The following is a 24,007-nucleotide window of genomic DNA, read 5'->3' as shown; positions in this document are numbered from 1 at the left end:
AACAAACGAGCCAAGATGGCGAAGGACGCCGCACCGGCTCCCGAGCGCCTGCACGTGTTCATCAAGCAGTGCATTGCCGATGCCAAGAACCACGCCGCCCAGAGGGAAGAGAAATTCAAGGCGTGGTGGTCGGCGTTGATGACGAACAGCGCCGTCAAGCTCGACCTACTCCGGACCAACGTCGCCGCGAAGAAGAGGAACACTGACCTGGCATTCCTGATGGGGGCGGACATGTCGAGGATGGATGAGCAGGTCAAGGCGTGGTACCTGGCGGAGCGCGGCCTCATCTTGAACCAGATGCCGTCGACGGTCGCACCAACTCCCACGTCGACCCCAACACCGCCGCCAAGTCCGAGTGATGATGCCTCCACAACGCCCAGCACAGAAGCCGCGCCGACGCTGACCAGTCCGAGCATGCCGACTCCCGCCAGTCCGACGCCGGAGGAGCACGCCGCCGTTTGATGCATTGCCTACGCGTCCTTCCTTTTGAACGCCGAACTTTCGAGTATGATCGGCCACCGAATTGTGGCATGGTGATCGCCGAACTTTGTGGCAACCGTTGATCGCAGAACTTGTGGCGTTTTTAGGTAGCAAAAAAAGTCAAGTTTGAATTTATACGCATCTTTAGGCCAAAATGTGGGAGCGTGGCTGAGAACTAGATTACCCAAGGCCAAAAAAAGCTCCGGTCAAAGGGCCAAACCACAATCCGCGGGTGCGCCTGTGGGCCGACGAGTGGAGATGCTCTTACCTCCGCGAGGGCACCTACAGCGTCGTCTACAAGGGCCGTCACCGCGCCACAGGTCAAACAGTCGCGATCAAGTTCCTCGGCTCGTCGCCGGACCGCGCCGACGAGCCCGCCGACCCGCGCGAACTGCTGAGGGAGGCCCGCTTCCTCGAGGCGTGCAGCGGCAACCCTCACGTCGTCGGCTTCCACTGCACCGTGCGGGATCCCGACACCGGCGAAGCCGGCCTCGTCATTTGTTCGTCGGGCAGAGCCTCAGCCGCTTCCTGCACGAGAAACGCGGCGCGCCGCTCCCGGAGGCCACCGACCACCGTGCACGCCTTCATGCGGCAGCTCCTAACGGGCGCCAAGGGGATGCAGGAGTCCCGCATTGTCCACCGCGACATCAAGCCCGGCAACGTCCTTGTCCTGGAAGGCGGGGAAGTCCTGAAGATCTGCGACTTCGGACTGGCCATGTCGGAAACCGAGCAGCCGCCGCGCAAGCAGGCCGGCACGAAGCTGTACCGCACGCCGGAGATGCTCATGGGGAAGCCGGACTACGACGCGCTCACGGACGCGTGGTCGCTGGTCGCTTCATGGCGGAGCTCGTCAGCGGCGACATACTGCTGCGGCGCGTGCCACTGCCCCGAGGAGTTCGCCTATCTCTGGACTATCTTCGGGGTGCTGGGAACGCCGAACGACGCAACATGGCCGGGGTTCACCTCCCTGCCGTTCGCTTCCACGATGCCGCCGCTGAAACTGGAGCAGCGCAGCCGGCTGCGCAAGCTGATCCCGGAGGACAGATGCTGTCCGGGGAAGGATATGAGGTCATGAAGGGCCTTCTCGCATGCAACCCAGACAAGCAGCTGACGGCTGCCGGCGCGCTCAAGCTTCCCTGGTTCGCCGACGCCTCAAACTCTGCTGCCGCTGGTGCTGATGTCGGCAAGGAGGTGGCAATCGCCAGTTGCCCAGGAAGGAGTAGCTGATGATCAATTCATATTCGCCGAAAACTTCTAGAGCTGAAGATGTTGTAAATGTTGCAATGCACTCTGTTCCTTCCAGATTGCAGAGTAATCGTCTCTGTTCCAGCTTTTGTGGAACAATGTACAATTATTTGGGGGAAATCAATCTAATCTACTCTTGCCCAGAAACGATGTAGTACAACTATTTGAAGGAACAATTGCGCATCTGTTGCAATCTGGGCATGTCTGTTTGCACCCGAAAATATGATTTGTTGCGACGGCAAAGGTTCCTGACAAATATATAGACAGATCACAGTATTGGGAAGTAGATAAACAAGAACAACAGATGGGATAAAATAAATCTTCTTTTGTGAAAATCGGCGGTTACCTACGCCACATTAGGCTTTCACACCTGGCATCAAATGCGAATATGTTCTAGTTTACAGCAGTAGTCAGAGACTATGGCACCAAACACGGGGGAAAACAAGAATGAAGACGGCATACAGTCTCATACAGAACACAGCACTTCGCTTCCAGGAAAAGAATGGCAGGGAAAATGGATGGGGAGGAACTGCAAGAACAGGAGCCGGCGCAGATGAAGGCCTCCTCTGCTCCTGCTCCTGGGTTTGGATGTGGGTGTACGTAGTAAGTAGCTGTTCTCGGATTTTCTCTTCTTCAGAGGGCTCGCCCCTTTACGATGTCCATGCTCATCTCGCTCGGGTCGGTCGCCTGTAGCTCCACCTGGATGCCGTCCAGCTCCCTCTTGAAGCGGTCCTTGGAGCTCGCGTACAGCATCTTGCTCCTCACCCTTGATGTGTCAGGAGCCCTGTGGAAGAAACAGCAGGATGCACAAAAAAACGCTGCTTCAGTTTTCAGCTGAAAATAGCAGGAACCACTTCTGTTTTGTCGTGCATTTACACGATCATGCTTAAGGATTTACGATACTGCAGACTCCAGAGCACTGAAACCAGGAAGCAGCTTGTTAGAAGAAACAGCATATGGCCTTTTCTGGAGTTTTACTTTGAAGTCACGCTGAAAACTGCCCACCATAATATAGGTAGAAAAGATCAAGGCATGTCTTCCTTGGTGTTACGATCTGTAACACAAATTTCAATTCAAAAATTTAATACCAAATTCTTGAGATTCTAATATAAGTTTCTTAAGATCCATGCTTCCTACATTGGATTTATGTTCCCAATTTCCGTGTGGTAAATAAGCTAGTAATTGTCTTCCCGTTTCCCTTGCAAGCTGATCTAACAAAATTACAGGTTTAGGTCACCAGTGTTATATGAAACGAATATGTACTTTTTTGTGGACAATGGAATAAATGCACTAGTTTGCTCAATAAGTGGCAAAGGGTGTGTTGAATTATGGCTTGTAGAAACCAAATGATAAAGAAAATGAAATACCGAACTACATTGATCTAACATGCAGAGGTGATTTTATCAAACTGAATCCCGTCTAAATTCATAAATTTGGACCAGCAACTGCCTTTCATAAGATTGAATAAGAAATTTGTAATATACTATGAAAATGCAACACTCTATGAACATTTATAAAATAAATAAACAATATTTGTGATCCGAGCAGGTGTTACCAAGAGATGAAGAAGATCTTGCTCTTCTGGCAGTTCTCGTCAGTGACGAAGTCAAAATCAAACACCGCGTAGCGGCACTCGTCAGCGGGCAAGCAGGCTGTGAAATCATCATAGCTCTCATTTTTTTCCCCAACCCTGTCCACCACCACCTGCTGCACCTTCTCATTGATCTTGAACACGATGAAGCGGAAGCTCCTCTTCGCCTTGAGTTCCTGGAACTTGAGTTTGCATTGGTCGGAAACGGCCATTCCGGACGCGGAATTCGACTAGCAACAAGGAGGCGCCATAACATGTTAACACACACCCCATTATAGGGAACGGTTCCTTGAACAGCATTGTGGAAGAATGAGGTTGAGCTGTACTCACCATGGTTGATGCTTTCTCCTGTTTCCTTCCTTCCTTTCTCGGGTTGAGAAGCAAACAGGGGCGTGGCGAGGGGAAGAGGAAGGAAGGGGGGGGGGGGGGGATGTGCAGCCGCGCAAGCAGGGGCAAGATTTGAAGGCCTGAAAGAGAGGAGAGCGGAGGCAAAATATAGGGAGGCCTGCTGCATGATGCCACCACGTCCAGGGAGGGGCTTTTGACCAAGCATGGCCCCTCCTTGGTGGAGAACCAGAAACTTTTGTGTCCAACCCAACATGCGCGCTACCACCCGTCCCTATAATAGACAGACCCTCCCTCAGAGAAATCGTTGCAGCATCAAAACAAGGGTACATGGGGTGGTGTATATTTACTCTTAAAAAAGACACTTCCTTTTTATGGTGTCAGTAAAGAAAAAACCGTTTTGATAATATCTGACGCGAGTGCAAGACTTACATTCTATAACATCGCTGTTCGGCATTGTTCAGACCTTGCCTCGACCAAACTAGATCCCGGTTCTTTGATGAGACCCTCTCTTCCCATCATTTTCCGGATATCCTGAACATCGTTCCATCTGTCAGCTGCAGCATATATGTTCCCAAGGAGTACACGATTCCCGGTGTTCTCCGGCTCAAGCTCAAACAGATGCTTCGCCGCAATCTCCCCAAACTCAACATTTTTGTGTAGAACACAAGCACCCAGCAGAACACCCCATACCGAGGTACTTGGCTCGAATGGCATATCTTTGATGAAGCGGTAGGCCTCCTTGATCCTCCCAGCACGCCCAATCATGTCGATCAGGGACAGGTAGTGCTCGACATTTGGCACCACGCCATGAATGCTACGCATGTCCTCAAATAGCTGAAGGCCTTCGTCTATCAAGCCTGCATGGCTGCAAGCGTACAGCAGGGAGGTGAACGTCACGGTGTTCGGCTTCACCGCCAACTCCACCATCTGTTCATATAGCAGGATGGCAGTTCGGGCATGTCCGTGCATACCGTACCCAGCGAGGATAGTGGTCCAGGCAACAACATCCTTTTCAGGTAGCCCGTCGAAGAGTGCCCATGCCATGTCCAGATCACCTGCCTTGGCATACACATCGACTAAACCAGTTGTGATCGATGTGCTCCGAAGAAACCCAAGAGTCAGCAAGTAACAGTGGATGTTCCTTGCTTGTCTCAGGTCCGCGGATTCTCCATACGCAGGGAGGATGCTTGCAAGTGTTGCAGAGTCTGGGCGCACCGATTCTCCAATCATCCGCTTAAATAATTCTACAGCTTTCTTCTCCCGTTCACTGCGACTATAACCAGAGATAGCCGCATTCCATGTTTCTGTCCGCCGTGAGCCATTTTCAAGTGTCAACTCCATCATCTTCATCTTATGGCACTTCGCGTAAGTGTCAATAAGTGCAGTCTCAACAACGATGTCTGATTCAAGCCCAAGTCTAATGCACATTGCGTGCGTGCACTTGGCACGCCTCCATGACGGCAAGCTGGAACAAGCTGAGAGTAGATACGCCATGGTCACTCCATTCGGCCATGGTGCACCACCAGTCATGAGCATATCAAAACCAAGATTAAAGGCCTCGTCCACACGGTCATTCAGCACGTACGCACCAATCATCACTGTCCAAGAAACAACATTCTTGTCATATTTATGTCCATCGAAGACCCTGCGAGCATCCTCCAATCTCCCGCACTTCCCATACATATCAATCAGCGCGTTCTTCACCGCGGCATAGTCCCCCAAGCCTCTTTCCTCAACCAACCGGTGCACAGCTCTTCCAATGCTCAAATTCTTGGTTCGCGCACAAGCTGGCAGCACAGACACAATCGTGGCACGGTCAACACCGGCACCATCACCAACCATCTCGCCAAACACCTCCAACGCCCTTTCTGCACAGCCGTTCTTGACGCACCCAGCAATCACCGCATTCCACGACACGACCGAACGGTTCTGCATCGCACGAAACACCGCCTCCGCCTCGGCAACATCGCCGCAGCTCATGTACATGGATATCAACGCATTCTGCACGTACGCGTCGCCGCCGAAGCCGGCGGCGAGCGAGCGACAGTGCACAGCACGCCCGTGTACGGCCGAGGCGGAGGCCGGCGCAGGCCTTGGCGGCCAAGGGGAAGGTGAGGTGGTCGAAGCCGCGCATCCGCGAGTAAAGAGCGACGGCCTCCTTGTGGTGGCCAAGCCCGGTATAGGAGCGGAGGAGCGAGTTCGTTAAGGAGACCGGAGGTGGGTGGGGCATTTGCGCGAGCAGGTTGTGGGCGTCTGAGGGGCGGCCGCTGGCGCGGTGCAGCATGAAGAGGGGATGGATGCTGCTGTAGAGGAGGTGGCCGGACGTTAGGGGGAGAGCGTGGAGCTGGGCGGTGGTGGTGGGAGCAAGGGGGATCGCGTTCTTGGAGTGGAGGAGGGCGAGGCATTGCCGCACGAGCGGGCTGGGTAGGAGTATCATTCAGGAACAGAGGAGGGCCGCGGGTGCTTGGATCTTCGGTCCTTCTTTTTGAGTGTACTTGTAAGTTGTAACTCAGTTAAACCGTTATAAACGCCAGCAAACATTGGTCCGAACACTTTAGGCTAGTCATAGTGAAAGTAACTTAGATAGTAATATAGTGTACTTTAAAAAAAAATTACTTATGTGACAAGTAGTTAATGAGAAGTAATAACATAATATGTTACTATAACATAGCGTTTTTCAAGGCAAGATGAGTCTACAAACTATTAAATGAAACCATCTATGATACTACTACTATATTACTTTGCACTATGAAGATAATAACTTAGACTAGTGTCATATGCATGACACTAGTATAAGTTACTCCCCACTATGACCAGCCTTATAGCTATCTAAGGGCATGTATAATGAGTCATCTCTTAGCCTTATCTTTAATAACTAACTAGTCTTTAAAACGTGGTAAGACATATTGTGCTAAGTGATCATCTCTGGTCTTCTCTTAGAAGACAAGCCTTTTCTTATGAGTTTTTTCTTCTCCACCTTATTATTTATCCTATGTGGTACTCCTAAGATAGCGGGCATGTACAATGGTTTTATCTTGAGAGAATTCCTTATTTGGCCTTTTCTTAAATTTTATTTCCCTATTTGGCCTAAAGTAAAATTTCCTTCCCTATTTGACACCTAAAATAATTTTCATTCCTTATATGGCACTTTGGTCTATTTTAGGCACTAACGGGATTAGGTGTGATGTGAAAAGATCATTTTGTCCCTAGTGCATTGCGTAACTATCTTGGATGTAGTTAAAAAGCAATCAGTTCACCCATGCATGTTTTAGAGATGTTCAATAGATGCTTCGCATGTATATGGATGCTCCAATATTTTGTTTCTTAGGTAATCTGACATGTGCGTCTAAAAGCCATACAATACATGTAGAACTTGTACTAGCATATCTATAGAGAAGAGATAGAGAAAAGAAATTATAAGAAAAGACTTATCTTCTCTTATTTAAGAAAGGGAAGTGTTTATACCCGGCGCACCGGCCAAACGCTTCGCCGGTCTCGCGTGCGTCGTGGGATTCTTGTACGATCCAGCGATCGTACGCAAGCCACGTGTTCTGCCAGGCCCACCCCACCCCACCGCTGAAGCATCTTCCTTCCTTATCCTCTCACGTGTGTATCACTCATTTTTTTCCTCATCTCTTTCTCTGCTGCCATATCCCAGCGCCCAGCTTCTCGCCGCCGTCGAGCCGAACAACACTCTCCCTTTAATCCCAGCAATGGCTGCTAGCTGAGAAGCAAGCCAGATGCGAGGGCGTCATGCTTGGGAGATTGGGCGGGGCTGTACAGGGGGACATCGTCGCATGTTCGACCTGGCCAACGCCGATGCTTTTTTTTATCGACCGCGGGCTCCTACTGCACGACCGTGCCGCGTGCCGGAACCGGCGACGAACCATGCTGGAACCAGTCATCCGTCGTCCTGGGACCTACGCCGGGTGGCCTGCCGACCATGGCGACTGCGCCCGGTGGCCGGCAAACGGAGACGATGTTTTTTTTGTTGGAATCATTGTTTTTGCTGGAAAGAGCTCCAAAATTTGCTGCCACCGTGTTTTGTATTTGCTGGATCCATTCAAGTTTTTGCTACCACCATCCTTTGTTTGCTGGAACCGGGGCTCATCTTTTCCTAATTTGCTACCACCGTGTTCTTTTTTTGCTGGATTCAGCCAACTTTTTTGCTACCACCATCCTTGTTTGCTGGAGACGAGGGGCTAGATGAGCGTGGTGACCATGGACGGCGAGGACGGACAGCGCTGCTCCAAGCAACATTTGGCGAGGACGAGCGGCGCGGATTTTTGTGCTACATGCTACAACCGGTAATGAAAATTGCTACCACCAACGTCCTGTCTAGCTACAACCTTGTTTTGATTTTGCTAGAACCGGCTCATGTTTTTGCTTCCACCTACCCTCGCCCTAAATCTCCTCCCATGGTGTTTTTCTGCTGGAACTGGCAAACAATTTTGCTACAACCGTTTTGATTTTTTGTTACTGCATGTGTTTGTCGAATTCTTGCTACATCTGATCTTCATGATATGCGAGACCCAGGACTGTGTTTCTTGATGCAACCTTTTTGTCAGTTTTTTGTTACCACGGGTGTTGACGATTGCTACATTCATTCTCACGAGATGCTACATCCCTGTGTTTTTCCGATCAATTATTTTTGCTATAACCATGTTTGATTTTGCTGGAACCGAAGTCAATTTTTGCTACTTCCATCCACGGCGATGTTGCTCGACGGCGGCGATGGATTTTTGTTGCTGCAACCGTATTGGAGTTTTGCTACTACCAGAGATGTTAGTTTGCTACTAACAGAGTTTGCTAAGATAGTGGTAGACAGCGGACACAATGGTACTGCGACCTTGACGGCGATGAGGAACCTGCGGGTAATATGCTGGAACCAGGTGGCCTAAATGCTTCGACCATTGCAAAATGAGCTTCAACTAGCGACTTGAAATGCTACAAGCGGCAAATTTGGTTGCTGGAACCATATATAGTGATTTTTTGCAAGTTACTTCGTCGTCTCCATTGGTCCATCGACCGCGGAGATAAGCTGTAAGCAGGGGACAGCGGCAGAGCTGCAGGCAGGGGACGACGGCGGAGCTGAGCTGCAAGCGGGGGATGACGACGGAGCTGCAATCATCAACGAGACGGGAGCTGCATCTGGTGGCGCGCATGAGGATTTTTCATGCTGGAACCGGCGAGGATTCGTGCCTCCATGGATCAATTTTTGAGCGGGGGGAGGAGATTGCGTGAGGGCGGCGAGCGGCGGCGAACGTCGGCAAGCCCGGCGTGCGGCGGTGCTTCGGACTCAGTCGCCTCACGGGGGATTATGGCGGGGGGTCGATAGCGACGCAGCCTCCTGTAGCTGATGTGCGGCACTCACTGAAGAAGAAGGGCAAAGTGGGGGAGGCATATCCGATGGATAGCAATCATTGGCATCGCTAGGAATCCTACAATCCTAGGTGGACCGGCCGAATCGTTTGGCCGGTGCGCCGGCGTAGAGTATCGCCCTTTAAGAAAAGACAAAAGATGATCTCTTAGAAAAATATGTCTCATCATGTTTTTAGAAAAAGTAGCTAGTTACTGAAGATAAGGCTAAAAGATGACTCATTGTAGGCATGTCTTTTTGTCATCTCTAAATTACATGCAAGACTTAATATAAGAATATCTTATCAACCATTGTACAAATCCTAACAAGGCTCATCACATTTGTTTGGATTGATCCCGAGGTCTTAAATCACATACATAGTCCTCTAGGGCAACTCTAATTAGGATCACCAAATTTATGGAACAAAATGTTTGCACCGTCATCCAATCAGTCACCAAATTGTTGATACCAGATTTTGGCATGGTCAAGAACTTATTTAAGATGGCCTCAAATGAAGAAGTGATCTATATGAAAGAGTTCCGTATTGTTGATATGAACATCTTTAAAGTTTGGGTCATCACCGTCCGATTTCATCTCGAAGGCCGAAACTATGCTCAAAGTACTAAGATCTTATATTCAGAGTACAGTTTGGCCGATTAAGCCCCCAAGACGACCTCAAATGGAAAAATGATCTACACGGTTGTCTTCGTCTCGTCCAAACGATCGATTTTGATATAAAAATCGTCCAAATCTGAATTCGTATGCAAAAGTTAGAGCAATCGGAGTGCAGCCCTGTCACGAAGCGAGATGTGGCGCGCCCCACCAGACACATGTCTGATGGGTAGCACGAGGGAATAGTCTGTTTTGCGCGACCGATTTGATCCTCAATATGACCTCTGATCAAAAAACGTTCAACATGAAAGTTGTTCGTCTCGTCGAAACGGTCAAGATTTCTTTTGGGGTCGTTTCCATCCGAGATCGTTTACCACCATAAAAAAGACCCGCAAGGTGCAGCCAGTTTAAACCGAACAGTTTTGAAAAGTTTGGACAAAACCAATCCGAATTTGACTAGGGTTTTGGACGTGAATCCAAGCCTTTTCCTTGCACGGGAAGTCCAGCCGCCTCTTATATATCTAAGGGGTGACGGCCAATTGAACAACACACAATCGATCAATTCATCTACCACTTTTTTATTTTTTCTTCTTAACCCTAGTTCTTCTTCTTCCTCGTTCTTCGTTCGTTCTTCTTTATTGCCGGGCGGCGAACCTCGAGGCCCTAGGGGCGGTCAGGCCGACCTAGGGCAGCCCATAGCCGCCGCGCGCCCTGACGGGGTCCCTCCCGGGCGTGTGGGGTTTCGGGTGTACAAAAGTGCCCGCCGGATTGTCTTGCGTACCGCGCTTCCGGCGGTCTCCTTCGACGTGAGCTGCGGTGCATCACCCTCGGCGTTGGAGGTACACAGTGACGTGTTCGTGTGCAAACACACTTTTTGATGACTCCGCTGGGGACGAAACTTTGAATGGTCTCCAGCACGTTCTTGCTACGAAGAGAGCATCATCTAGGGTTTGCAATCTACAAAGGTAATATGAATACTCAATTCACTTATGTAGATGCAAATAATGCATATGGTGTTGCTAGATCGTTTAATCAGCATAATGTGTCGGCTAGCCCTAGTTTTATAAATCAAGCATCTTGTTATGCGCAACAGCCGATTCAGAATAATCTTCATGCTTCAACTTCATATAATTTTAGCAACATGCAACATATGTATTCCAACTCCCATGCATCGGCAACCCCAGAAATTCATATGCCGATGAACAATATGATGAGTTCGGTTAATAAAGTTGAAACACCTCACACGGGAACTTCTGATAGTATGCAACAAAGTGTTTCTCCTTCTTATTCATCGGCAACTAGCTTGCAATATGTTAATCCAAATATGCCGGTGGATAGAGGAATTGGCCATGCTACTACTAGTTATGCAGCCAATTACCCTCAACCATCATATGCTACACCTCATGCTTCTAATGTTTTGGTACCATATGCAACTATAGGTATTCATAATTCGGCTTTGCACCTTCACGCTAATAGCCGAATAACTGAAAAATCTATAGGATCACATGTTCCTTCACCTAGTACCATGGCATACAATGTTTCCCCTACACAATTACAGAATTTTGGCGACATCTCGTTATCGAAAGAGTCTAAAAATGTCGGGGGCAATTCTATCCAGATTGGGTCATTAAGAAAAATCTTACGTCTTTTTGGGACGAGTGCAATGTTGTTCTAAATGAATTAATGAAAGAGGGGAAACCTATTAGTTCTGCTGCAATACAAGCTAGATTATGTCAAAAAGAGAAACCATTGAATGTGGATAGAATTATCAAAAAGAGTGGTGATTGGGATAACAAAGTTAATTCGGTTATTGAAAGAGACCGAATCAAATATTATGTATGCCGAATCTGTTCTAGAAAAAGAGGACAACAAGGTGTTGGGGAGCTATTCGAAAGAGGAACAACATATCGTTCAAGTAACGCAACCATCATGCTTTCCCAAAGTGTTTGAAAAGGTATGTCTAGCAAGTGATTTACCTATCTTCTGATTTGGTCACAACTTTATTGTTGATGCTTCTATAAGAAAAATTCTCATAAGTAATTTTGAAAGACCAATGAAGAAGGGTAATTTACTTGTTAGCAATAAAATTGTTATGGAACATATCGATCAACCTATTATGCCATTTACAAAGACCGATAGTGATTTATTATTGCCGCCAAAGTTTTTCCCATTGCTTTATTTAAAATTCATATCTAATTGGGTAGCTTTGCTTGCTTCATACTTGGCTTATGCATGGCCTCAACTGAGACATGTATGTTCTAACTACTTTGATTTCAAAAATTTAAAGCCAAGGTTATACTGTGTTGAGAAAATCGATGATGGTATAATTTCCTTTTCAAAGACATCAGAGATAGAGTGCAAAATACAACACATAGCCGAATGGGGTAATGCAAAATCTAAACCATTCGTTTGCTTAACTTCAAAGCCATTCTCATGGCAAGATCGGCTAGAGAATAAAGAGTTTACCTTCAATTCAAGCATGTGTGATCAAATATTTGATTTGTTGCTGAAAAATAATTACATAAAGATTCTTGATCACCATGTCAAGCCATCAATTCAAGGACGAATGTATTGTAGGTTGCATTATTTGTTCAAACATAATTTTGAGGATTGCAATATGTTTCGTCAAGTAGTCGAACCGGCCATTGATAAAGGACAATTGAGATTTGTTGAGACACCAAAGGATGACCAGTTTATTTCGATTGGTCCTGATGGCAAAAAGTTTTTGTATCGGCTTCTTCAAGCTGATTCATTAAATGATGAGAAGGAAAACACAGTGGATGATGGGATCAAGCTTTCAAATAAAGAAGTTGTTCAAGAGCACAATGAAAATATTCTTGAAGGCATGAGTTCTATCGAAGATACAATGAAGACGCCAAGAATTGGGGGGCAACAAAGCAATCCAAAGATCGATGCAAGCAAAACAAAAGGAGATAAAGGCCGGAATAAGCACAAGCACAAGAAATCCAAGGTCACTTTTGCACAGTTATTATATAAATATGAAAATAAAAGTAAAGAGAATGGTGCTTATCGACCGAGTAATGCAAAAGCATCAAGATCACCCCTGGGCGCAAATCCAAGGATCGGTATTGGCAAGAAAAGAATTTTAATGCAACGTGTTCATATCCTTATTTTTGGTCGCCAATGCCGATGCCGTGGATGCCTCTCTATGCTCATGTAGATAGATATTCATCATGGGACACGTATGATACAATGGCACATTCTCCATCATATTTTAGACCATCTCACCATTATTATGCAGCTTCAAGAAGATCAACGTTCAGTGAGCTGTCATATGTTCAAGACCGTTTCAATAAGAAAGAATTAGTCCGGAGCTCAAGAAAGAAGGAAGAGGTGATCAAACAATTATATCGAGTTAAAAAAGATGGTCGCAAGAGTGCCAATTCAGATTTGATCTTAAAGGATAAAGAGTCAATTAAAGTGTTAACATTGGCTACTAAAGGCAATGAGATGAAGCAATCAATTATCGAGAATCAAAGTGCCAAATCTGAACAAAAGAAGTTGAAAGTGCACAAGGTAAAACAAGAATTGTCATTAGCTCAAACAAAATCACAATCGGGGCGCTCACTTGGCGTATCGTATTGGCAAAAAAAGAAATTACAAAAACTTAGTGCACAAGAGCTCGAAAAGAGAAACATGGCATGGGTTCCCAAAGGAAATAATCAAAACAAGAGTTATGTGCAAAGTTCCATTGCAAGAAGTCCGACAAAGGTAAAGAAGGAAAAGAGTGAAAATTATGAACGACCAAGCCGAAGGTTTCAACGTCTTCGGTGCACACATTATCCACATTCTCCAACTATGCCATTAATGCCGATGACATGGAATTCATCCTCGGGTATGACTGCTTACCCTCCATGGACTTATTTTGATCCATGGACGCAATATAACTTCTTACAACATGCAAGGGTTTTACCTCATCACCATACATTCGATTAGCTGTATTTTGTTGCTAATCAAAGTGGCCGATATATAAATATCGCCCTAAGCAAAGACATGGCCAATATATAATTATCGCCCTAAGCATATATAAATGGACGATGGAGTGTTGACATCGTCCTTAGAACAAACTCTGGGCAAATTATTTTTCGGCATCCAAGTTTTGCCGAAAAACAGGGGGCATGTGTTGACACCAGATTTTGGCACGGTCAAGAACTTATTTAAGATGGCCTCAAGTGAAAAAGTGATCTATATGAAAGAGTTCTGTATTGTTGATATGAACATCTTTGAAGTTTGGGTCATCACCGTCTGATTTCATCTCGAAGGCCGAAACTATGCTCAAGGTACTAAGATCTTATATTCAGAGTACAGTTTGGCCGATTAAGCCCCCAAGACGACCTCAAATGGAAAAATGATCTACACGGGTTGTCTTCGTCTCGTCGAAAAATTCGATTTTGATATAAAAATCGTCCAAATCTGAGTCCATATACAAAAGTTAGAGCAATCGGAGTGCAGCCCTGTCACGAGGCGAGATGTGGCGCGCTCCACCAGACACATGTCTGATGGGTAGCGCGAGGGAATAGCCTGTTTTGCGCGACCGATTTGATTCTCAATATGACCTCTGATAAAATAACGTTCAACATGAAAGTTGTTCATCTCATCGAAATGGTCAAGATTGCTTTTGGGATAGTTTCCATCCGAGATCGTTTACCACCACAAAAAGACCCGCAAGGTGCAGCCAGTTTAAACCAAACAATTTTGGAAAGTTCGGACAAAACCAATCCGAATTTTACTAGGGTTTTGGACGTGAATTCAAGCCTTTTCCTTGCACGGGAAGTCCAGCCGCCTCTTATATATCTAAGGGGTGACGGCCGATTGAACAACACACAATCGATCAATTCATCTACCACTTTTTTATCTTTTCTCCTTAACCCTAGTTCTTCTTCTTCCTCGTTCTTCGTTCGTTCTTCTTCATTGCAGGGCGGCGAACCTCGAAGCCCTAGGGGCGGTCAGGCCAACCTAGGGCAGCCCATAGCCGCCGTGCGCCCTGACGGGGTCCCTCCCGGGCGTGTGAGGTTTCGAGTGTACAAAAATGCCCGCCGGATTGTCTTGCGTACCGCGCTTCCGGTGGTCTCCTTCGACGTGAGTTGCGGTGCATCACCCTCGGCGTTGGGGGTACCCTCCTCTCTTCATTTTTAAAAAAACACCCCATATATTAATTAATCCAAAGAAAAGTTCTTACAATCATTCGTTACAGCATACACCACGCAGAGCGGAATAGAATTAAAAAGAATCCCATCGGACCTAGTATCGAAGCTAAACTTAGCAATCTCATGTGCCACCCTATTGGCAATCCTATTTATCTTTGAGATATTAAAATTTTGGATCATCCTAGATATACTCAGAGCCTCATTCATTAGATCAGCCAGAGGGGACCTGTCAATCTTCTCATTTGCAAGAAATGAATGTACAAAAGCACAGTCCTCTAATATAATAGATTGGTGAAGCATGATACCTATATAAAGTCATGCGAGGCAGGCGCGGAGTTCAGCTTCATTCACACTGGTACACCGATCAATAAAATCCCACGAAGAAACAATAATTTCTCCGAAAGAATTATGAGCCACAACCCCCACACTGGCTGCACTAAGACTCTCCACAAAACTGGCGTCAACATTGATGTTAATATGGTCATTAGGGGGAGGTGTCCACATCACATTATCTTTAAACAGTGTAAAATCAGCTACAACACCGCTCACTTTCTACTTACCTTTGTTGCTAGCATCCATTTGAACAGTGTCGTTATTGGATGTGAAGGTGGCCCAATAGTTGCCCAAAAAAAGTGCAGAGGCATTAACAGATTCTTTCCCCTTCCCAAAAATTAAATCATTTCTCAAATGCCATGCTTACCAGAAAAGAAACAAGATTTGCTCCCTCTGCTGCACACTCAATTGAGCCAACAAAATCAACAACCAATCTGGTCCCGAGCACTTGAAGACATCTTCATCCGGAATATTCCACAACTTTCTCAATGTCAGTCGTAGAGCACGCGCTTTAGAACAACTCACTAGAGCATGAAAAGTGTCTTCATCTTCTACACCACAAATAGAACATGTACCTGAATCAGTCTGATGGTGTTTAACTCTATTCATCTGGACCGCCAAGCTATTAGTTGCAACTCGCCACGCAAAAATCCTGATCTTCTGAGGGATATTAGCCTTCCAGATTAAATCCCAAATCCCCCTTTCCCCCTCTGGTTCGCTACTAGATTGGCCAAAGGTGTCCTGACTATTCTTCAGTTTAAGCGCAAAATTGTACGCACTTTTAACAGAAAAAAATACCATTCTTCTCATGGTGCCACGCAACATAATCCCCATCCCTAGAGGCCTGAATATGAGTCTTAAGAATTTCCTCCGCATCATATGGGTAGAAAAGATACTTAACCAAATTTTCATCCCAACACTTGTGTCCGCTCATGAATAAATCAGATACCCACTTCAACCTGGTATTATGCCTTCTAGCTGAAATTTTAAGGCCATGCCCCCTAGGTATCCAATTATCTCTCCAAATATTAATATTCGATCCATCACAGACCCGCCAGATGATCCCCTTCTTTAGGAGTTCCAGACCATGAGCAAAACCTTGCCAGGTTACCGAAGTAGCATGCGGAAACACCATATCCAGAATATGTCCTTGAGGATAATACTTTGCCTTCATCAACTTCGCACACAGTGAGTCCAGATAAACCACCAGCCGCCACGCTTGTTTGGCCAAAAGCGCTTGATTAAAAAGTCTGAGATCACGAAATCCCATGCCACCCTTACCTTTAGGTCTTGTTAGTTTGTCCCACGCCAACCAATGTGTTTTTCTTCTATCTTCTTCATCTCCCCACCAAAAATTCCTTATAATCTGGGATAACTCCTCACAAAGAGAAACCGGAAATTTGAAAATCCCCATAGCATACACTGGTAGAGCCTGAATTACCGTTTTGATCAAATCTTCCTTGACTCCAGATGATGCATATTTTTCAATCCAGTCAGAAAGCCTTTAAAAAATTTGTCTTTAGTATACTGAAACTTACCAGCCTTCATTCTACCCTCTGGGACCGATAATCCAAGATATCTATCCTCAAACCCCTCCACAGTAATATTTAAGATAACCATAATAGTCACTTGTTTCTCCAAGCTGCACTTTTTCCCAAACATGATGGAACACTTCTCAGGGCTCAATAACTGTCCAGTTCCCTTCTCATATATCGTCAGAATATTTTTAATTGCTAGAGCTTGATCGAGAGACCCCTTGAAAAATAGCAGGCTATCATCTGCAAATAATAAGTGAGAAATGCCAGGTGCTTGTCTATTCAGCCTGAAATCTTGAATAATTCCCCTGGCACAAGAGTCATTAAGCAACAAGGAGAGCGCCTCAGAAACAAATAAGAATAAATAAGGAGATAAAGGATCTCCCTGCTTGAGCCCCTGGGTAGGTGAGAATGAATGTAACAATTGACCATTAAAGCGCACCGCAAATTTCACAGAACTAACACATGTCATGATCCATTTTATCCATTGCAGCGCAAAACCCAATGCCCCCAACATACCTTGCAAAAATTGCCAATCCACACGATCATAGGCTTTGGCAAGATCCAGCTTATAAGCACAAAATTCCCCTCTTAAATCTTTAAGCGTACTTAAGGAATGCATACATTCAAAAGCTATGAGAGCATTAGCAGAGATTAACCTTCCCGGAATAAACGCACTTTGAGTAGGGGGGATCATACCATCAAGGAGCGGTCATAGCCTGTTAACGAGACACTTGGAAATAATCTTGTAGATAACATTGCATAGACTGATCGGCCTAAAATCTTTGATTGATTGAGGATTCTTAATCTTTGGTATGAGAACAATAGTAGTATCATTAATACCTTCAGGCATAATTCCAGAAATAAAAAATTGCTGAACAGCCTTGATAATATCATCTTTGATTAGACCCCAATTCCATTGGAAAAACCTTGCAGGAAAGCCGTCTGGTCCTGGAGCTTTTAACGGTCCATCCTCTCTTCATTGGACAAAGGGGCGGACAATTGAGGAATACCATTGGATTACCCAAAAAGTGAGGTATTCGTGGACACATTCGGACGTGTCCGCAGATAAATAGGGGCTTCCATTCGATGTTTGCCATTGTATATGCCCTAACCTCATTGTCCCCCTAGCATAGTCACAATCAAAGAAGTTACAATTGAGCTTTGCAGAAATATCCTTGGGAGAGAGCATCACCATTTGTGGTTGTCGCGAGAAAGTACTTTCAAGGTGGATCTTGGAGTTGCTTGAAGCCAAAATATTCATATTAGGTTATGGAGCCTCTGCTCTCTTCTCTTTTGGGAGGACCAATGGATCTAGGGCTGGTCGATCTTTGAGATCACGCTCGAGCTACTTCTCCTAGTCTCGAGGCGAATTTGAAGTGGCCTACCATATGTGAGACCATCATTAATGAAAAGTGGATCACGGACATATACAATGCGTTTAACCCCTTGGAGTTATGGCAGTACGTCTGAGTCAGTCATTCACCTTATGTGTCACTCTAACTCGCTGATGTTTTGACTCCAAGCCATTCTAGAGGCAAAGAGCTCGACATCTCCGCCCTGTGGTGTCGGATGAAGTGCGGTTGGCCTCCACATAGGCCTCATCTTGGATGGACTTGAGGATAGCGGTCTACTCTACCAACTCCTACGCTAGGGTGACCTCGAACTCCGTCATGGCGTCCTCCATGGCGAAGCTCATAATCGGCTCCACCTCCTCCTCCAGATCTTCCTCCTCGGTCTTGCTCCACTTTCGGCTCCTCCTCCTCATCTTGGTCCTCCTACTTCGGCGAATCCTGAGGCAGGTTGGCAGCGACACGAGCAGTGTGCCTTGCCCGGATCTCCTCCTCGAGCTACAACTGGTGTTCCAACGTCAACATGGCATAGGTGGCAATCCTCTGTCAGGCCATGGATGGCGACTACGAGGTGGATGGAAGTTGGCGGCGCGGGTGGGAGGGAGAGTGAAGGAATGGGGATGGGCTAGGGTTGGGTTGCCGCCGTTCGGCTTAAATAGCCGGACATGCTCCCTCAGGCGGCACGCTGGAGCGGAACCACATGACTCTATGAATGCGTCTGCAGCGAGAACCAAAGGAGGCGTCCGTCGGACCGACAGTCTCTGCCTATGACTATGTGGCCCTTGAGGTCTGTGCTATGTGGCAAACGCGTCCGGGTGTCCCATATTCGTTCTAGATATGGACCGGATATGGGGACTGTCGGTCAGTCCGAGCGTTTGGGTCGAATTTGAGCGGCGTGGTTGGATATGATTTTTGCGCTTGGGCAGTGACCGGGCAGTGCACCCGGGTGCTTGGGATGGATATGGGGTCATTGCTAGCTACCGCTGGCCTCCTTTTTTTCTTTTAGGCACAACCGCTGGATAAGTGGATATGAGCGGAGCAAGGAGGCATCGATAACTTTTGGAAGATGACAACACTTGTTTTTAGAAATGGTCAGTTAAAAAACCTTTTTATTTTGAGATATAATTGTGCCATTTCTTTGAAGGTTTTTCTTGGAGGTGCTCATAGGGATAGGGTCTGCATGTGTGTTCATATGGATGAGTGTATGTGTGTATATATTTTTTCGCGAATACGCTTGGAAGCGTATCTTTGCATTGATAGGGGATAGAAAGTACAGGTTTACATCGCGGTTGCGTGCATAAGAAGGCGCTACGACGATGCAAGCGAGCAGGGGGAAGGGATGCTCAGCCCTACAAGATCAGTTACATTACAGGAATAATAGTGCTAAGCCCTTTGGCTCCGGCGCGGGTCAGGAGCGTGCCTCTTCTTGAATTGCCTCTAGTAGAGCGGCGGTGGAGGGAGCTATCTTGTCGAAGATCATAGCATTACGATGGCGTCAAATGGACCAAGCCGTAAGCACCGCAATGGTGGAGATCCCACGACGCTTGTCGGCAGGGATGAGAGGAAGGGATATTGCGACCGTGCAAGGGCCATTCCCCAGTAGTACTTCATTTTTTCTTTTTTTGCGATGACACAATACTTCAATAGGTTGATCCCTTATGCATTTTTCAAAATCACTAAAAACACATATTTGTAAAAGATATTTTGTACAGTTCATGCATGTTAGAATTTTGCACAGTTAAAACGAACATCTGTAGGAGATATTTTTGTACAGTTCATGCATGTTAGAGTTTTGAACCCTTTTTTTAGAACACAATACAAACCCAAATGCTCAAATATATACACATACACTTATCTCATAAATACACACGTAGACCATATCCTTATGAGCACATTCAAGAGAGTGAGCCGGCATATCATCTTGAGATTGACCAAGTCACTACAGGCGCCTTGTAGCCTCCTCTCACTGAACGTGCATCATCAGAAATCCTGAAATAAATCCAGGAAAATGCGAGGACCAGGCTATCACTCCAACCACAGGCTGGTTTACGTTTTGCACCGTTATTATTTTATACAAATCTCGCAGCAACGCACGGGCATATTTCTAGTTTTGTTAGTTTTAGTTGCATGTTGGTTTAAATACAATCTCTTTAATCACCACATTACCATTATGTCGGTCATCTTGGCTGTTTTTGAATGGGCTATTATGCACCAACTAGAAACCACCAGTTTGTATACGAGCTCTTCTGCCTAAACTTGATGATTCACTGCAGTAATAAACCACCATGCTCGATGTGGATTTTTGGGACATGGGTCTACACACCACTAATTCAGCAAAATAGAAATAAAAGAAATAAACAAAACAAAAGTTCAAAGCATTTTTGTGCCAAACATAGTCTAGCATAATACACACGTTTAAAATTTCGGGACAAAATGTGCTCTTTTGAGTGTATTGGTGTTATGTGCAGAAAGTATTGTCTAGTTGTTACTCTGAAAAATGATTTTGTTGGCACCTAGTGGTAGTATATGGTACAACTTATGCTGTTGACAAGGTAGATTTTATAGCTGAATTGCATGAAGTGTGTGATGGGTTGTCCTATCCTGTTCTATTTGGAGGTGATTTTAACTTGATAAGAGAAGCCAAGGAGAAATCATCTGGCAATATTAACAACTCCTGGGCTTTCTTATTTAATGATTGGATCAATAAATGGGGGCTCATGGAGATGAAGTTGGCTAATAGGGTTTATACCTGGGGGAATAAGCAAGGTAACCATGTTTTTGCTACTATTGACAGAGTGTTTTCCACTACTGACTGGGATAGTCATTTCTCTTTAACCATTCTTTGTGTCCTCCCTAGAATTGGCAGTGATCATGCCCCTCTCCTTCTATACACTGGAATTGGGAGCAGTAAAATGAACAAACCTTTCAAATTTGAAAAATGGTGGTTGGGACAACCTGGTTTCTCTAAAATGGTAAAACAAGTTTGGGCTACTCCCCCTCCTTATAGTTCTTCCATGAAACATGGTAGTTTAAAACTAAACTCTTCAGACAAAAAGCTAAAAGGTTGGAGTATCAACCTTGAGGCTGCTATTTGAGGAAAAAAGAAGAATCTCCTGCAAGAATTTGATATTCTTGATGTTTTTTCTGAGCAAAATAGGGTCTCTGCTGAGGATATCCTCAGGATGAATGAAATCAAAAAGGAATTGGAGGAAATATGAAAAAAAAATACTACCATGTGGCAGAGATCCAGAGACCGGAAAATATTATAGGGTGATAAAAACACATCTAATTTTCACGCTGTGGCTAACCAGCGTAGGCGGAAAAACCATATGTCTGTGTTAGAAGGCCCTGATTGCCCCATTCATTCCACAAAAGATATGTTAGAGGTTGCTACTAATTTTTACAAAGACCTTTTTGGTTTTGAACTGAAACCTAATATTCATTTGGGTGATCAGTTTTGGTCTGCTAAAGAACTTGTTACAGAAGCTGAGAATGAAATCCTTGAGAAACCTTTTACAGAAGATGAAAACAAAGAAGCCATTATGGGATCTTATGCTAATGGAGCTCCTGGTCCTGATGGCTTGTCCTTTCTTTTTTATCAAACTTTCTAGGAAGTGATAAAAAAGATTTTATGGCCTTGATAAGGGACTTTGAATGTGGTGCTTTAGATATACAAAGACCCAGCTAATCTACTGTTACTCTTATTATGAAAGAACCAGATAGTAGACATATGAAGAATTTTAGACCTATCTTTTTAGCAATTGCTCAATAAAGATTTTTAGTAAAGCTATGTGCAACAGAGTGTCTCCTATTGGAAATAGATCGCTCTCTCCATGTCACTCTACTTTTGTTAGAGCCAGATTTATTTTAGAAAGCGCAGTTACTGCTCATGAAGCTATCCATGAGCTTCACAAGACAGGCAAGCCTAGGGTTGTCCTAAAATTGGACTGTGAGAAAGCGTATGATAGAGTTAATTGGGACTTTTTGGTCAAAATGTTAACTTCTCGAGGCTTTGGGACTAAATGGATAAGTTCGATCTTATCAATACTCTAGAACATCTCTTTTTCTATTAAGATTAATGATACTATTGGCCCATATTTTGTGGGTGGCAAAGGATTGAAACAGGGGGGTCCCATCTATCCCATCCTTTTCAATCTATTTGCGGATGTTTTCTCTAGAATTTTAGCCAAGGCCGTTAGGGGAAAAAATTCGGGGATTATTCCTCACATCATTCCTAATAGCATGATTAGTTTACAAATATGCCGACGATATTGTACTCTTCTTAGATCCTGACGTTGATCATGCAAAAATCTCAAGTGGTTGCTAGCTTGCTTTGAGAACCTTTCTGGGTTAAAGATCAACTATGACAAATGTGAGTTGGTCCCCATTAATTTAGATGAAACAAGTAAAAAAATGATATCGCAAATCTTTTGCTGCAAAATTGGGTCTTTCCCTCTCAAATACCCGGGGTCCCACTACACTATATAAAATTGAGGAGAGAGGACCTTCGGCCCATTATTGATAAGATCATTAAAATAATTTGTGGGTGGAGAGGCAAGCTACTCAGTTATGAGGCTAAGCTGGTGTTGCTACAAACCTGTATTGCTAGCATCCCAATGTACCTAATGTCCGTTATAAAATTTCCCAAATGGGCTATTAAGGCGATTACTTCACAAATGGCTCACTTCTTCTGGGGGAACTTGGGTGATAATCATAAATATCACCTGGCCAATTGGGGGTTTGTATCCCAAAAAAAGATTTTAGTGGTTTAGGTGTGGTTAATCTACAAGAATTTAGCATGGCTTTGTTAGCCTCGTGGTCTAAAAGATTCTTCTTGGGTGGTGACAAAGACTGAAAAAACTTAGTTAATCACAAATACAAGACTGACAAGCCTAAGTTGCTCTGTGCCAATCCTGATGTTGGGTCCCCTTTCTAGAAAGGAGTCACCTGGGCGTTTGCTGGAGCTAGACCATTTTATAAATGAAAACTAGGGAATGAACATAGTATTAGCTTTTGGCATGATACTTGGGCTGGCGACTCATGTCTAAAAACCCAATTCTGGGAGGTTTATGACATTTGCCAACAGCAAGAATGTACTGTAGCACAAGTAAGGGATGGTGTGACCCTGAAACTTACTTTCGAGTGGTGTGTGGATGTGCACTTCCTGGTCAGATGGCAGGAGTTGCTTCAACTGCTCTCTACTAATATTCTTAGGGATGAAAAGGATCACCCTATTTGGATGCTGGAGGCGTCTGCGATTTACTCTGTTAAGTCCTTATATAATATGATCAATTGGGGTGGGGTTTCTACTCCTATTTGGAAGAACTTCTGGAAAATTTTGGTACCACATAGATACCTGGTATTTATATCGTTAGCCTTCCATAATAAGATCCTTACTAGAGATAACATGGCCAAGAGACGTCCTATGAATGACAAAACCTATTTGTTTTCTTGTGAAAATGAATTTGTGAACCATTTGTTTTTGTTTTTGTGTGTGGTTGCAAAAGAGATTTGGAAAATTGTTGCTGAATCTTTTGATTTTGGATATCCACAATGCATGACAACCCTGTCGGAACTATGGGGTGCTAATAATAAAAAAGACTGTTATTAACATTGCCTGTATTGCTACCATTTGAAGCATTTGGACCATATGTAACGATATCTGTTTTCATGGCGTGCCGTGGACAAGTATACGGGTGATCTTGGGGAGAGCTTGTGCTCTGCTATATCAGTGGAAGATCTTATGTACAGGGGACCAATCGGTGTTACTACGGCGTTGTCTCCTCCCGCTGGACCGGCGGAGAGGCGAGCTGCTGCGCATCGCGTGGTAGGGAGGACCAAGGCTGGAGTGAAAGGGGGACTGGCTGGCCTCATGCTCAAGGCGCACTCCGGGTGATCTCAGTTCCTGCGCGAGGATGACATCTTGTTGTAATAGCCTAGGTTTCCCCTTGTTCGCTTGCTGGCTCTGGATGTTTTGCTAAACC

The 24,007-nt window shown here is 45.3% G+C and overlaps 2 protein-coding genes and 1 pseudogene across 2 annotated transcripts; 1 reads left to right on the top strand and 2 right to left on the bottom strand.

Moving 5' to 3' along the window:
• Window positions 1-733: 733 nt before the first annotated feature.
• On the top strand, window positions 734-1,571 carry LOC123130746 (putative cyclin-dependent kinase F-2). The gene has a single exon (XM_044550564.1). The coding sequence runs from the start codon at window positions 1,067-1,069 to the stop codon at window positions 1,553-1,555; it is 489 nt and encodes a 162-aa protein (XP_044406499.1). The 5' UTR covers window positions 734-1,066; the 3' UTR covers window positions 1,556-1,571.
• Window positions 1,572-2,032: 461 nt separating this feature from the next.
• LOC123127927 (actin-depolymerizing factor 1) lies at window positions 2,033-3,793 on the bottom strand. The gene is made up of 3 exons (XM_044547787.1): window positions 3,647-3,793; window positions 3,281-3,546; window positions 2,033-2,509 (listed from the first exon to the last, which is right to left on the bottom strand). The coding sequence occupies exons 1-3, from the start codon at window positions 3,647-3,649 to the stop codon at window positions 2,359-2,361; spliced, it is 420 nt and encodes a 139-aa protein (XP_044403722.1). The 5' UTR covers window positions 3,650-3,793; the 3' UTR covers window positions 2,033-2,358.
• On the bottom strand, window positions 3,704-6,142 carry LOC123127926 (pentatricopeptide repeat-containing protein At5g39350-like; annotated as a pseudogene).
• Window positions 6,143-24,007: the final 17,865 nt, after the last annotated feature.

The sequence above is a fragment of the Triticum aestivum genome, chromosome 6A, assembly GCF_018294505.1.
Source record: "Triticum aestivum cultivar Chinese Spring chromosome 6A, IWGSC CS RefSeq v2.1, whole genome shotgun sequence".
In the NCBI taxonomy this organism is placed as follows: Eukaryota; Viridiplantae; Streptophyta; class Magnoliopsida; order Poales; family Poaceae; genus Triticum; species Triticum aestivum.
This window is presented reverse-complemented; position numbering and strand designations above follow the sequence as displayed.